General features: G+C 32.7%; 2 protein-coding genes across 2 annotated transcripts; both read right to left on the bottom strand.

The window, feature by feature from the left end:
- Nucleotides 1-840: 840 nt before the first annotated feature.
- LOC145821784 (uncharacterized) lies at nucleotides 841-8,663 on the bottom strand. The gene is made up of 4 exons (XM_082918351.1): nucleotides 8,402-8,663; nucleotides 7,149-7,894; nucleotides 6,703-7,047; nucleotides 841-879 (listed from the first exon to the last, which is right to left on the bottom strand). Exons 1-4 carry the CDS (start codon nucleotides 8,661-8,663, stop codon nucleotides 841-843), a joined length of 1,392 nt encoding a protein of 463 aa, XP_082774477.1.
- Nucleotides 8,664-8,799: 136 nt separating this feature from the next.
- On the bottom strand, nucleotides 8,800-9,354 carry LOC145821782 (uncharacterized). The gene has a single exon (XM_082918350.1). It carries the CDS (start codon nucleotides 9,352-9,354, stop codon nucleotides 8,800-8,802), a length of 555 nt encoding a protein of 184 aa, XP_082774476.1.
- Between the last annotated feature and the right edge of the window lie 4,202 nt (nucleotides 9,355-13,556).

The following is a 13,556-nucleotide window of genomic DNA, read 5'->3' as shown; positions in this document are numbered from 1 at the left end:
AATAAGTTGTTCTGCTCGAGCGCAAGAAGTGACGCTCGAGCTCCAAGACACAAAACAAAAGGGCATTACCACTCGAGCTCAAGAAGTGACGCTCGAGCATAGAATACACACATCTAGTAGTTTTGCAGACAATAGACCAACGCTCGAGTGCAAGAAAGGGTCGCTTGAGCGCCCACCTGCTCGAGCGTAGAATACATCCTCCTAGTAGTTTTGCTGACCTGTAAAAGTACTGAGAGTTCACAAAGCCCGCTTGAGCGCAAGAAGTGCCACTCGAGCGGGGAAACAAAATTCTAGGCAATAATGGTTTGATATTCTGGATTAACTAGTTAAATAATGAAATTGTCCTCAAGTATATAACATGGGTGAAGCACCAATAAATCTCAAATAGTGATCTTATGGACTGTTTGGTCCTCCTTTTTTTCTTATAGACCCAAAGGTCTCATTCTAGTGTGAATTATGTAAAGGGATAAACGTAAACACAAGTGTCAAACATAGGAATATTTTATTTACATTCCACCTACCTTTTCCATTTTTCTTTCCAAATCCCTCATCAAATCTCTCAACCAAACACAACATTAGCATACTTTTTTCAAACATAACACTCCAATTAATGTAACACACAAAGCTCCTTAGTGTACTTTTTCCTAACGTAACACTCTAATGAGATACACTAAAAAACTCCTTAGTATATTTTTCTCAAACGTAACAACGTAACATTAAAAAATAAAAAATCATTATTGTCACTTTTTCCAAAAATAGCACTCTAATGTAACTCTCTAATGTAACATTAGAAAATCACACTAACAGAAATGTAGATTTTTATACTCAATAACCAATGCTTCAACCACCAATCCCACCAAAAAGAATCTTCCACACCTCCTATTTCCATTTTCATCCAAAAAACGAATCAGAAAATTAGAAAAATGAATCACAAAAAGGCTCACTTAAACTCAAATGGCACCAAATCAAATAAATACAACTTTCCAAAACAAAAATGACTAATTGGTTCATAAAAAAACTCTTAGGACTAAATGGACTAATATTCCCCCATATGAGATTTATAGGTAAATTTTCCACATAACATTTCTTTCTTTCATTTTTTTTTTAATATTTTTAATTTGTTGAATTTTTGTTTGAACATATTTAAATTAATTTCATAATATATATTAGTCTTATTTTTTATTTTTTTTATTGTATTAGCAAACTAATGAAAGAAAATATACTTTTAATGTTTAAAAAGAAAAAAATACATAACATCTCCGATCTTCTTCTTTTGTTAAACATTTTGGATTTTTTTAATTATGAATAAATTAATCTCATAACATATAATAATTTTTTTTTAACTTTTTTTTATATTAATAAAATTATAAATGAAAATATACTTATAATGTCATATTTAAATAAAATTAAAGTGGCCTTAGTAAAATATAATAAACAATTCTTCAAATAAAATAAAATAAACTGTACTTCAAATTTAGTATTACCATTGCAAACAACTCAAAAGGATAAAATGTCTTTTAAGAAGTTATCCTTCATAATTTTCTAAATATGAGATTCACTAAGACAGTCATTTCAATATATTTAATCTCATGACAAAATAAATATGGGATACACATTATTTCCAGCGAAATAATCTACGGACTATTTATCACAGGACTAACAATTCGTTCGTATTACAATACCCTTATCTAGTCCTCCCAAACAAATATGACTTAAAGGGTAATTCTTCTTACACCACAAAAAGGTCTACTTACACTTTTTTTTCTTTCTACACCATTCCCAAAAATTTAGGGCTTGTTTGGCTTGTTTTTGGGAGAGTTATTTTTAAAAAAAAAAAAATTTGGGGAGAGAGTTTAGAAATATTTTTGGTTTGTTTGGTTGTATATTTTGGGAGAGTTGTTTTTGTGGGAGTTTGGGATGATTTGATATTTTGGGAGAATCTGAGTAGATGTGTGTGAGAGAAAAAGTGATTAAGAATGAGAGAGGAAAGAGAAAAAGTGATTGATTGATGTGTAAGAGAGAGAAAGTGATTTTGGAAATTTTTTGAGAAAAACTCAAACTAAACAATTTTTTAGAAATTTTTTTCTAAAACTCATCTCCCAAATGTAAACCAAACATACCCTTAAATTTTGATTTACTCTGATTATGCTCACAATAAAACCAAATTTACCATCCTTTTCTCAAATTCAAACCCTACCCTCCCCATCCCTAACCGTCACCACTGGCAAGTCCCTCTTTCCTTACCGGTGAGCCCTTTTGCCCTTGCTACCACCTTTGGATGACAAACCCAACCTTTTCCACCGTGATTTGCCAATTGGAAACCCCCACTGACGACTTCCTTTCTCAAATCGCTTCTCTCCATTGTGAACCATTTCCTAACTTCCGTCCCCTACCTCAAATCCTTCAACGATTATATTTCCCTCCCCAATCGTGACCTTCCACTCTAGATCCATGGTTCAAATGTTTTTGAAGAATAACAAAAAGAAGAATGGGTGGTGCGCGATGAGTGACATAGTGGTGGGAAGGGGTGATGGAGAAAGTGGTAGAGAGTTACAAAGTTAACAGGGAGGGACTGGGTTGTACACTGAGGTAGAGGGAGGGAAGAGAACAAAAGTTGCAGAAAGGCAATGTAAAGGGACGACGAAAACTTCTCTTTTTCTCTCTGGCAATGTTAGCACATAGTGGCTGTAGTGGAGCCGTGGTGGTGCGCAACGGAAAAGAAAGGGATGGGTATGGTATTGTGCAGACAATGGTCTTGTGGTTGGGTAAATGGGCAAGCGTCGGTATCAACATCAACCCTACCCAACCTCGACAATAGAGGTGACAAAGGATATTGTGTTAAAAGAAATTAAGGTTTTGTCCTTTTTGATAATTTGATAGAGAAATAAAATTGTGATAAAAGTAATACCAAATAAAATTGTAATAGAAATAAATACAATTTGAAAAGTGTAATGAGATAATTTTGTTGGGTAAATAGAATTATGTATACAGTAAATAGGATTTCTACAACAATTCGATGAGATTTCAAATGTGAATTTGTCCCATTTTTTTATACTATAATGTTTGTAAAATATTATAACGATTTTGGTTTAGTCCTGACCCATTTATTGTTCTGGGATTCAGAATATCTTGTCTTGTATCACCGTTCAAGTCCTTATTCATCTAGTACTTCATTGAGGTTGGCTATAGAAGTATTATTGTCGTGTTTGGAATAGGTTGGTAGCTTGCTTTTCAAAAGAAATTTTGCCCTGATTTTGGCCTCTTTGCTCGAGCGGTCTTTTTATCGCTCGAGCGGTCCTTATGAACTCTTAGTACTTTTGTAGGCCTGCAAAACTACTGGGAGGGTGGTGTTTTTAGCTTGAGTGATCCTTCTTCAAGTGGTCTTTCTTGCACTCGAGCAGTCTTTGGGAACTCCTAGTACTTTTGCAGGCCTACAAAAATACTAGAGGGGGGTGTTCTTCGCTCGAGCAGTACTTTATTCGCTCGACTGGTCTCACTTGTTATGTTTAGTCGCCCATTCCTAGGCTCAAGCAGCCTTTGCAGGTATTAGTCCGTAAAGTCACATTTTTTGCTTACTTTTTCACATCTCTCTCTCTCTCTAAACACTCCAAATTGTCATAACATCTATCTCTAGTTCTTAAATATTTGGCCCAAATACACCTTGATCGACCAATTTCTCCACCTTAGTTCCTTTGTTAAAAAGATAGAGCTCACCTATAGCTTCTTTTTTATTAGGGCAAAGTTTGTTTTCGGCTTCGTCAAGTTTTAACTCTTGTTCTCCTTCGTTCTTGTCTTTAAGATAGGGATTACTTTGAACCTTTTTATTATTTTTAACTTAGTTATTTGCTTTTATAAATGAGATAGCGATTTGGGGATTTTTGGATAAAACCTAGGGTTTGGTTTTAAAATCAAAAGAGGGGTTTTCAAATTTGGCTCCTGTATATGATTGTGGCTTTGTAAAAATGGTTGGGTTATGATAAATGGTAAATTTTGCCCATGGAGATTGGTTTTTAAAAAAAAGGGGATTTTTGCCCTAAATTGTGAGAATTTGATTTTTGTAAAGAGGAAATGGAATTGATGTTGATTTTATGGAATTGAAACAGTGATGATGATAGTGGTGAAGTTGGATATGAATTATCACTCTTAATTGGAAATGTCGGAAAGAATATCTGTGTCGAAAATTATTTATCTATTTAGAGATATCTGTTTTGGACTATCAATGGAGGATAGCCATGATTGTTGTAGAAATTGCATGAGAATTACGTGAATTGAAACTATTTTCTTATTCATTTTCATTGAACATTGTAACATATTTAACGCATTGAAATTGTTGTTGTTTTGAGAAAAATGAGTGAATACCTTAGTGAATCTAGGTAGGAGTGTAGTTGTGGTATTTTGTTGGCCTGTGTGTCCTTTATGAAAGTCCAGAAACTGGTGCGGTTAGGTGTCGAGCCTTTTGGTTAATACCGGTAAAAATAACAATTTGGTAATACTTGTAGCCTACTTGTAGACACGTCCTAGAGATCCCCAATGTTATATCCACTACCTTGTTTTCTATTGTAAAGGAAAGAAATTCATAAATTTGAGATGTAAACTTGGCATAGCACGGTTTGGGAAAGAGATATAAAATGTTTTGACACGAGCATTGCATATGCCTTCACCTTATTACTCTGTTAAGATTCATACATTGTGTTAGAGTATCTTTACTGAGCTTTGGCTCACTCTATGTAGAAAACCATTTTCAGGTGTTGATGATATGCCTCCGCCAAAGCAATAGCTTGGGAGGGCTGGGAGTCAAGAGCTTCTATTTTTGGTTGTTGTTGTATTTATTTTATAAAAGCCTAGGGCTTTATTTGAATTGAGTTTAAACTCACTTTTGTTGTAACCCAGCATCGTCCTAAAAAGTTGTAGCCAATAGGGAATTACTATATTTGTTTACTCTTATTTCATATCTTGTACCGATGACACATGCTATAAATTCAGGGTTAGAACTTGTGAATGTATTACTGTATGTGTTACACATTTGTAATGAGATGAAACCTTATAATGGAAGAGCACTATATTCAGGGATCTGTTACTATTTAATATATGTCGTGGGATGATCTTATTGTAATATTATCTGGGCGTTACAAATATTCTTCTCACAGTAGCTCCTTTCTTCTATAAATATGGAACAGAAAATTCTATCATGCATGAAAGTTGTTTCGTGTATGATACATAAAAAAATATGGATCGTTAGATTTAGATAGAATAAATGCTAACCATTGGATGAGTTGATAGTAAAACTAGGTAGAAAAAGTAAGGTGGTTTTCCAAAAAGTAGAGTAGTTTTACTTAATTTGGAAATTTAAAAAAAAAAATGATGCTAACTTACCATTTGCTACAAGCATACTTACTATTTGTTATTCAATCACTTACTATTTGTTATGAATAAATTACTGTTTAAAAGATTACCTGCTAAACCGGCTACCATCATTTCTTGAAAATTGTGCCCTATTTTACATTTTAAATTAATTTAAAATACTAATGACATGCTATATTTAACTACTAGCGTATGCCCATGCCTAAAGGCACGGTGTAAATAATATTAAGATTAAAATGCAGTTATAAAAATATATTTAACAAAGTGTACTCTACAATTCCAAACAAATCAAATATAAAAACAAAAATTAAATATCAAATACACCAGCCAGTGCTCTGCAATTTAAAAGAAATTAAAACTAAAATGCATACCAGTTAGTGCTACTGCTGCCAATCAAATTATAACTACATAAACATTATATTGCCATACACCAAAAAAGTGGATTAAAACTTTATTAAAAAAAGTGGGTTAAAGCTTTCCAGAATTTGTATGCTTTACAGAAGATGTGTCAATAACATGTCTTCAAACATGTATTTGCCCAAACTTCCTCCTCGTTACTCTCGAAAAAGTCTTTGTATCAACTTGTATGTATCCCCAATGAGAAACATGCACAACAATCTGGTAATTTGTGGAAATAAAAAAATATATATATATATATATATATATAGGTTGGTATATTTGTTGGAAATATACATATCAAAATACTTTGAAATTGAAATTACCTTATTACATCCCCCATCGAAGCAAGCTAGTTGTATTTCTCCTTTTAAGCTCCATAAATTTTTTGATCCAATCCTAAAAAAATCCATATGTCCAATTATTATTTAATTGAAATTTTATTAAAAAAGATATATAATCAATAGAAATAAATCTACATGGTTACCTTTTGATAAAACGTGATTTAATGAACATGGAACACTACAACAATACTTTAGGATAAACAATATTTGTAGTATAATCCAAACTATCTTTAGGGAGGAGAATACTTATACGATCAAAGGATGTACATCTGGACAATGCCACATATAATTGGCCATGGCTAAACACTGGTATGCGCAAATCAACCCCCACAAATTTCACAAATTGTCCTTGAGATTTATAAATAGTCAAGGCATATGCTAATCGGACTGAAAATTGACGTCTTGTCATTTGGAAAGGCATTTCTGAAGAAGAAGGTGTCAAAGATATCCTTGGTATGAATGCCAAATTGCCCAACTTTTCTCCAGTTAGAATTTGAGCTTCAATTATGCGAGTGTCGCACCTAGTAACCATCAATCTTGTACCATTACATAGTCCATCTTTCGGTGCAATATTTCTTAACAATATTATAGGACAACCCACTTTCAACTCTAACTTAAAAGTTGGTAGCCCAGGAGGATCCAATGAATTTAAATGTTCATTAGGATATCTATTTGTAATGGTAGGATCAATTTCATTATCTTCAAACATTTTATCTGCTGCAAAATAAGTATATAATCTCCTTGGAAAGATATTCAATGCAGTAGTATTAATGTTACTGACATCATCGTTACGCACAGATAGAATGGTGCATTCAGTTAAAAATGTTGGGGACGACGTCTCTGTTATATTCAACTGTGGGTAAACTGTAGAGAGTAATTCATTCAAATCTGGACATTTGTGAATTGTTGATGGAAGGTTGATGATTTCTTGAGGATTAGTCCCAATCTAAAAAAAGTGAAATTAATTAAAAAAAAATATGAGTGTAAACACAATATATTAATTTAAAATAATCTATATAATAAAGAAAAAGGTTAAAGTATTGTTACCTCTATCAAGAAATTTGCAAAAATAGCATTTTCATGGTCTCTATGATTCAAGCGCATATTCAAATCCAAAGTTAAGATATGCATATGCTTCCATATAACAGAGTGTCTTAATGATGCATTTACAATTTGCTCACGAACTCCTTGGGGTATAACTGGTAAGATTTGTCGAAAGTCTCTACCAAGAACAACAGTAATACCCCCAAATAGCTTTTTACTATCACGAATATCCCTCAATGTACGATCAACCGCCTCAACACAATGTCTATGTTGCATAGGAACTTCATCCCAAATTATGAGTTTTGTTTCTCTGAACAACTCAACTTGTAATGATTGTTTGGTAAACCCACAAAGTGAATTTTCTAAGACATCTAACGGAATGGAAAATGTTGAATGTGCAGTGTGACCTCCTACCAATAATAATGATGCAATTCCAGATGATGCCACGGTAACAACGATATGCCCAAGGCTGCGACATTTTAATGTAATCATTTTGTACAAAAATGTTTTCCCTGTTCCAACACCTCCATTCAGAAAGAAAACAGTTCCTTTATTCTGAAAAATTAAAGAAGTGATTGTGTTATAGGCATTCCGTTGTCCATTGTTGAGACAATCAATAGTAATTTGTGGATCTGCCTGTTGTGCCTCATTCTGCAGCTGTTGATGTTTGAATATCAATTGATTACTAACTACTGCACTCCAATTTGCAGTAGGTTGAGGCATGGATGGGAAGTCAGTTAAACATTTGCCTGATTCATGAAGCATTTGATTCAAAAGATGGAGACCATAATCTTCAATTTGAGCCTCAGTTGGGCTAGAAATGGCAAACAATGTACGAATCTTATGTGCAAGATCATCACATATATCTGTTGAGAATTGATTCCATAATGCACATGGATTTAGTGGAGAGCACTGGGTGAGAATAATACTAAACAATCTCCTCAATTGGTATCCAGTTTTCATAACTGCTGCCTCTTTCAAGCATTGTATCCATTCTTCATCATCTTCTAAAAGCCACCTTGCAACACATGCTAATTTAAATGTATCATGCACAACATTATCGACCATGCGTAAAGACCGAAATAACTTTGGTCCTTTGGCAATAGTTAGTAACAAACACAAATAAAATCTTTCACCACAATTAGGGCTAGCAAAGTACATTCTACCAATTGCATATCCTTTTTCTCTTGATTTCCATCTCTTTTCCGATTTGAGCCAAACAAAATGTTGTGGAAATTCTTGTTAAGTGAATGGACATTCATTTTCACTGGCAGCACAATATGTAAAGAAGCCAGTAAGAGTTGACATTTGTTGACCAGCTCTAGATTGAATCATTTCTAATGACTCTTCTGGGTTAAAAACAACGCGATGCATTCCAGGTAAATGAAGTGCTAATCGTACAACTGTTGGCATCTCTGCATGCAAAGGATGTCCAAATATTCGCCAAGCAGCTTCTAGAGGTCCAATATACCCTGCATCGAGATATTGTTGAATCTCATTTATCGATCCCAACACCATCGTTGTACGATCATAACCCTTGTAAATGTACTTATGTATATACTTGACACATCTCATTTTGGCACAAACTTCCACATTTATATGACGGTTGAATAGTTTAGAAAGATATGCATTGTATGGTACGACGTCCCTGTTATCAAACTTCTTGCCCCCTCACAGTATGTATTTGACCATTATTGCGACGACAATAGATAGGGTATCCATCTTGATCCATAGTTGTTGTTTCTGTGAAAGCTTGAGGGTATCTCTTACTGCATCTACCATTTTCCATACATGATGCATGCAGATTTCGAGCACCACATGGTCCATGTAGCATAAAACAGTTGACAGTTTCAAAAAGCATAGGATCATCTTTTTGGTCTGGAAATTCTACACAGACCAATTTGTCTACTTGAACACATGTCCGAATTTTGTCTGGACCCTTAAGAAATAAAAGTGCATGCATATGGGGGAGGCCTCGTTTTTGAAATTCAATTGTAAAAACATGTGTAACTTTATTCCCAAACGCTTTATTTGCTTCTATCTCCTTCAGCAAACATTTTCTCTTCAACTCAAAAACACGGGCAATTAAATCAAGACGATCAATAGGTTTTTGATGTAGTAATAATGCTAAAGTAATTTCTGGCAAATTAGGATTTGCAATCATGGTAAGAAAAATATCTGGGTGTTGGTTGTATCGGGTGATAGCCATTGAATCTTGAAAGATTTCAAACATATGTCTAGGACTACCAGTAAATGAAGATGGCAAAACAAATCTTTGACCAATTTGACCAGGTCGCACGTAATCTGGATCAATATCTGACAACTCTTGGTAAAGCTCAACCCGAAGTTTCCCTTGATTAAGCTTATAGTATGTCAATCGATTTTGCTCAGTTGTGGCCCAAGCATCTATAAAAAAACTCTTGGAATAGTTTCTCACCTCTCAAAATTGTTGAATACTCTGTGGGTCGTTCAAACAAACGATAACTATAAAAATCCATTTGAGTAAGTTGATCAATTGAAGGTCGATCATACTAAACGTTCCACAATTTCAACTCAGGTTCCCATCCAAACTCATCATATGGAAATAATAAAACATAATGTAATGGCAAGTATGCTGGGTGGCATTCATTAATTTACATCAACTCATTATTTCCTTGGAAATGTAAGATAATATCTCTCATTCCACTTACCTCCGTTCCATCACCTGGTATTACAATTGCAATCTCATCTGCAGTTGGTAGGTTATACCGACGTTGATCAGTTGTTGAATTGTAATGAAAATGAGCAGGTATATTGTGTCCTGCCGAGTCTAATTGATGTAAAATGGCATGAGCTTGGCGAAATGTAGCTACAAATGCATTCGCTTGCAACAAACTATCCTGAATAGTTTTGAGAACATCCCATCTCAAGTTAGGATTTCTACGATTACGAATTTCTAACGTTGAATTAGGGTCATAGATATACAGTTGAGCATAACTCACATCCTGCCCTGGTTGTGGTTGTAGTGATCCTGTTCGATGTCGTAATTCCCCATGAATTGTGAATGATGTAGGGCCCCTTCCACTAAGTACTCTAGGATCCAATGTAGCACCAAGACTCGTAAAAGCATTGGCTGCATTATACAATCGAGTATAACTTCGAAAGGATTTTGATTGATCATTATTCCCATCATACAATGCCTGAAGTGATGGAGGAGGTGTAATAAGTAAAGGTAGCCTAATCTTTCCTTCTAAATAGCAAGTTCTGAATAAGGGACGCTTTATAGATGATTTGGTCATTTTTTCATCCATCTAATGTAAGGTTGAACAATAAGGACATAATACATCCATCTTGCCAAGATAATGGCGGCAAGAATTTTTGTGTGCTCGGCCGTCAATTGATGTACTCATAGGCATATCTTCTAATTCATCATTAGTACATAGATCTTCTTGAAGAAATTGATTTATAGGAGTAGACCTACGAATATTTGTGTATAAATAAAATTCTATAAAACAAAATGGTATGAATAAGAGTATGTATTTCAAGATTAAACATAATAGTTTACCGATTCGTTTGTGGAGCTAAAGATATGCTTGGCATAGAAAACAAACATGCAGAATGATGGGCAACCATTGTTCATTTTTGTGCCGAATGAGAATCTTCAGTTATTGTTTACCATTCTGGGCAAGCGCGATTGCGACGAATTGGCATTAAAGAAGGTTGTATTGGTCCAATATATTCGTCAGATCCTTCTTGTTGTCGTTGCAAGTGTTGAAATTCAAAGTACGACTTTTGATTTTTTTTCACGCTCTCGCCATGCACGTTGGGTCAATGCAGCTTTTGATATTACATTATTATTTTGTGCCTAAAATGAAAATATTTTGTCATTGGTGCAAAATATGTGAATATGTTGTCCGTAAAATGAAATATCTTCATGTTTCTTTCGTTTCTCTTAATTTTGTTTTATATTTTATTTGTTTTACACCTTTAATAGTGTTATCTGTATTTATTTCTTTCTTCGTGCATTTTGTTTTTTATTAAAAAAATAAAGAAGAAATAAAAATCTATCTTATTTAGTTTATCCTTTCATTAGATAGTTTGTCTTTATTTGTTTTTTTTTTTTTTCCTATTTGCTTCATATGGTACATTATAAATGCGCATGTATCCATGCGAAATAAAAATAAATAAATTTGGAAAACACAATAAATAATAGCAAGTCATAGGAGAATATATTACAATCATTCTACAAAAACAACATAAAGCAACAAATTCACATAGTTTTACTTCATATTTTTTAAAAGGAATATATACCACTTGATTTTGTACATACCGCACGAATACAAATAACATTAAGGTCATGCTCATCACGAATCACCACACCAACATTTCTAAATTGGATTGTATGAGTAGGCCTACAAAAATGGATTGTAAACAAATTAAAATCTGTATAATAAAATGGTAATAGTAGAGTATATATTTCAAGAATTTAACAGAGTTGTTTACCAATTGGGTGTTAAAGAAGGTTGTCTTGGGTTAATACATTTCTTTGATTTCTCTCATTCTCGTTGCAGGCGTTGTCCTAATTGGTATGCAGAACATGGTTCTGATTTTTTTCACGTTATCGCCGTGCACGTTGAGCCAATGCAGCTTTTGATAACACATTATCATTGTGCGCCTAAAATGAGAATATTAGGTGCATAAAATGTGAAGATTATCCCCTCTCTTGCTTTCCTTTTATCATGTATTTATTCTTAAAAGTTTAACTAACTTTTCTTATTTGTTCGATTGAGTTGTTAGTCACATAAAAACCAATGCATGCATTGATGAAATTTAAAAAGGGAGGAAAAAAACAATTTGAAAACACATTACGCACACAAAGTTGCAAACTACAAACTGCAACCTGCAAATTGATTGTTGTCTTTTTCTTCTTTCCTTAAGAACTTATAAGTAAAATAAAAAGTTTAAAACCCTATTTTATATAATTAAAAACTTCATTTAATTAATTTTAAAAATCTATTTCAAATTAATGTTCAGACAAATGTGTTAACATGTATAAATGCTTACTTTAACATGGTTTAGAAAAATATTTCACAATCAGTCAAAAAAATTGAATAAATATTTTAAAAACAATAACTCATAAAAATGTACATTAAAAATAGTATATGACACTATGCAATTCTTAAAAAAAATCTATATAAAAATAAAAATTTAATAAATATTTGGAAAACAAAATTTTTTAAAATGTTAAGAAACCATACCACGGGATTTGTATATTCCTTTCCTTTGTCAGAAGGCATAGCCTTTTCTATCTCCTTTGATATTGCTTTGTGTTTTTCCTTTACCTTTGCTTATAAAAAAATACATAGAATCTATTTATAAATAATTTATAAAATGATAAGAAAATGCATTTGCATATTAGTTACTTTTAGGCTTAGCTCATGAATGCGAATACTATTAAGGTCACGCTCATCGCAAACAACAACATTCACATTTCTTTGTTGAAGAAATTAAATCTATATATACAAAAACTTTAGAGTGATCAATAAAACTTTGTACAGATAAAGAAGAAAAAAAATCATTTCTTTCTTGATATTACCGTTCGGTGTAAGTCTTCATCCACCTATAAAGTATGAGTTGTTTACAACATATATTAGAAGAAAATTAGATATGATAAGTTTAAAATAAATAAATAAATAGAATTTATTTTAAATAAATGGGCTTTACATTATAAGAGGTACTTAAATTTATATGGAGGGGGAGGGGAAATAAAAATCTTACTTGACCGAAAATAGTGATATTGTCCATAATTGCTGTACTTCAACCTGAAAATATTTGGTTATATAATTATGACTGTTGAACGATGTATTTTAACAATGACATTAAAATGATAAAATCAAAATTAGCTTTGGCAACATAAAGGGTATTAAAATGAGAGCACAACAATTGTCCAAATTTGAACTCTTATCTTCCCCAACTGACTTCAATTTTATAGCCTTCAAATTAGATTTATGATTATCATTTAGAAAGTTCAAACTTAATTTTATGACCCAAAAAAAAAAGAAAGAAGAAAAAAAAAGTTGTTTAATCAGCAATTTAAACAATTGGTAATGAAAAAAAAAACTAGAGGTTAATTTTCTAATTGTTTAAAAAAAAAATCTATACAATATTTTATAGTGATTTTAAAATTTTTAATTTAAAATTATAATTCCGAAACGGACTTTATTACTCAAACAATACCTAATTAACATATCCTCTCAAATGACGGCACATAATTATTAACTCCACACCTGGGCAAACAAAAAAAAAATTGAATAGAAGAAAGAAAAAAAAAAGGTGAAAAAATACCAAATAGAAATATACCAAACAGAGAAAACTACATAATCATTTTGTTCTGGAGATGTTGTTTTCGAATTGCGTAAGAGAGAGAGTAGT

This window comes from Camellia sinensis, chromosome 3 (genome assembly GCF_055761805.1).
Source record: "Camellia sinensis isolate YWXY chromosome 3, ASM5576180v1, whole genome shotgun sequence".
Lineage (NCBI taxonomy): Eukaryota > Viridiplantae > Streptophyta > Magnoliopsida > Ericales > Theaceae > Camellia > Camellia sinensis.
The sequence above is the reverse complement of the archived record's forward strand: the minus strand, read 5'-3'. Positions and strand labels throughout refer to the sequence as shown.

Excerpts from the sequence above, each read along its gene's own strand:
- LOC145821784 (XM_082918351.1), bottom strand. The coding sequence starts at position 8,663 with ATGGTGTTGGGATCGATAAATGAGATTCAACAATATCTCGATGCAGGG. Across the intron at positions 7,048-7,148 it reads TTGCAAATTTCTTGATAGAG|ATTGGGACTAATCCTCAAGA; the intron begins GTAACAATACTT and ends CACTTTTTTTAG. Across the intron at positions 880-6,702 it reads CTTTTAAGTTAGAGTTGAAA|GAGGTGTGGAAGATTCTTTT; the intron begins GTGGGTTGTCCT and ends AAATGGAAATAG.
- LOC145821782 (XM_082918350.1), bottom strand. The coding sequence starts at position 9,354 with ATGGCTATCACCCGATACAACCAACACCCAGATATTTTTCTTACCATG.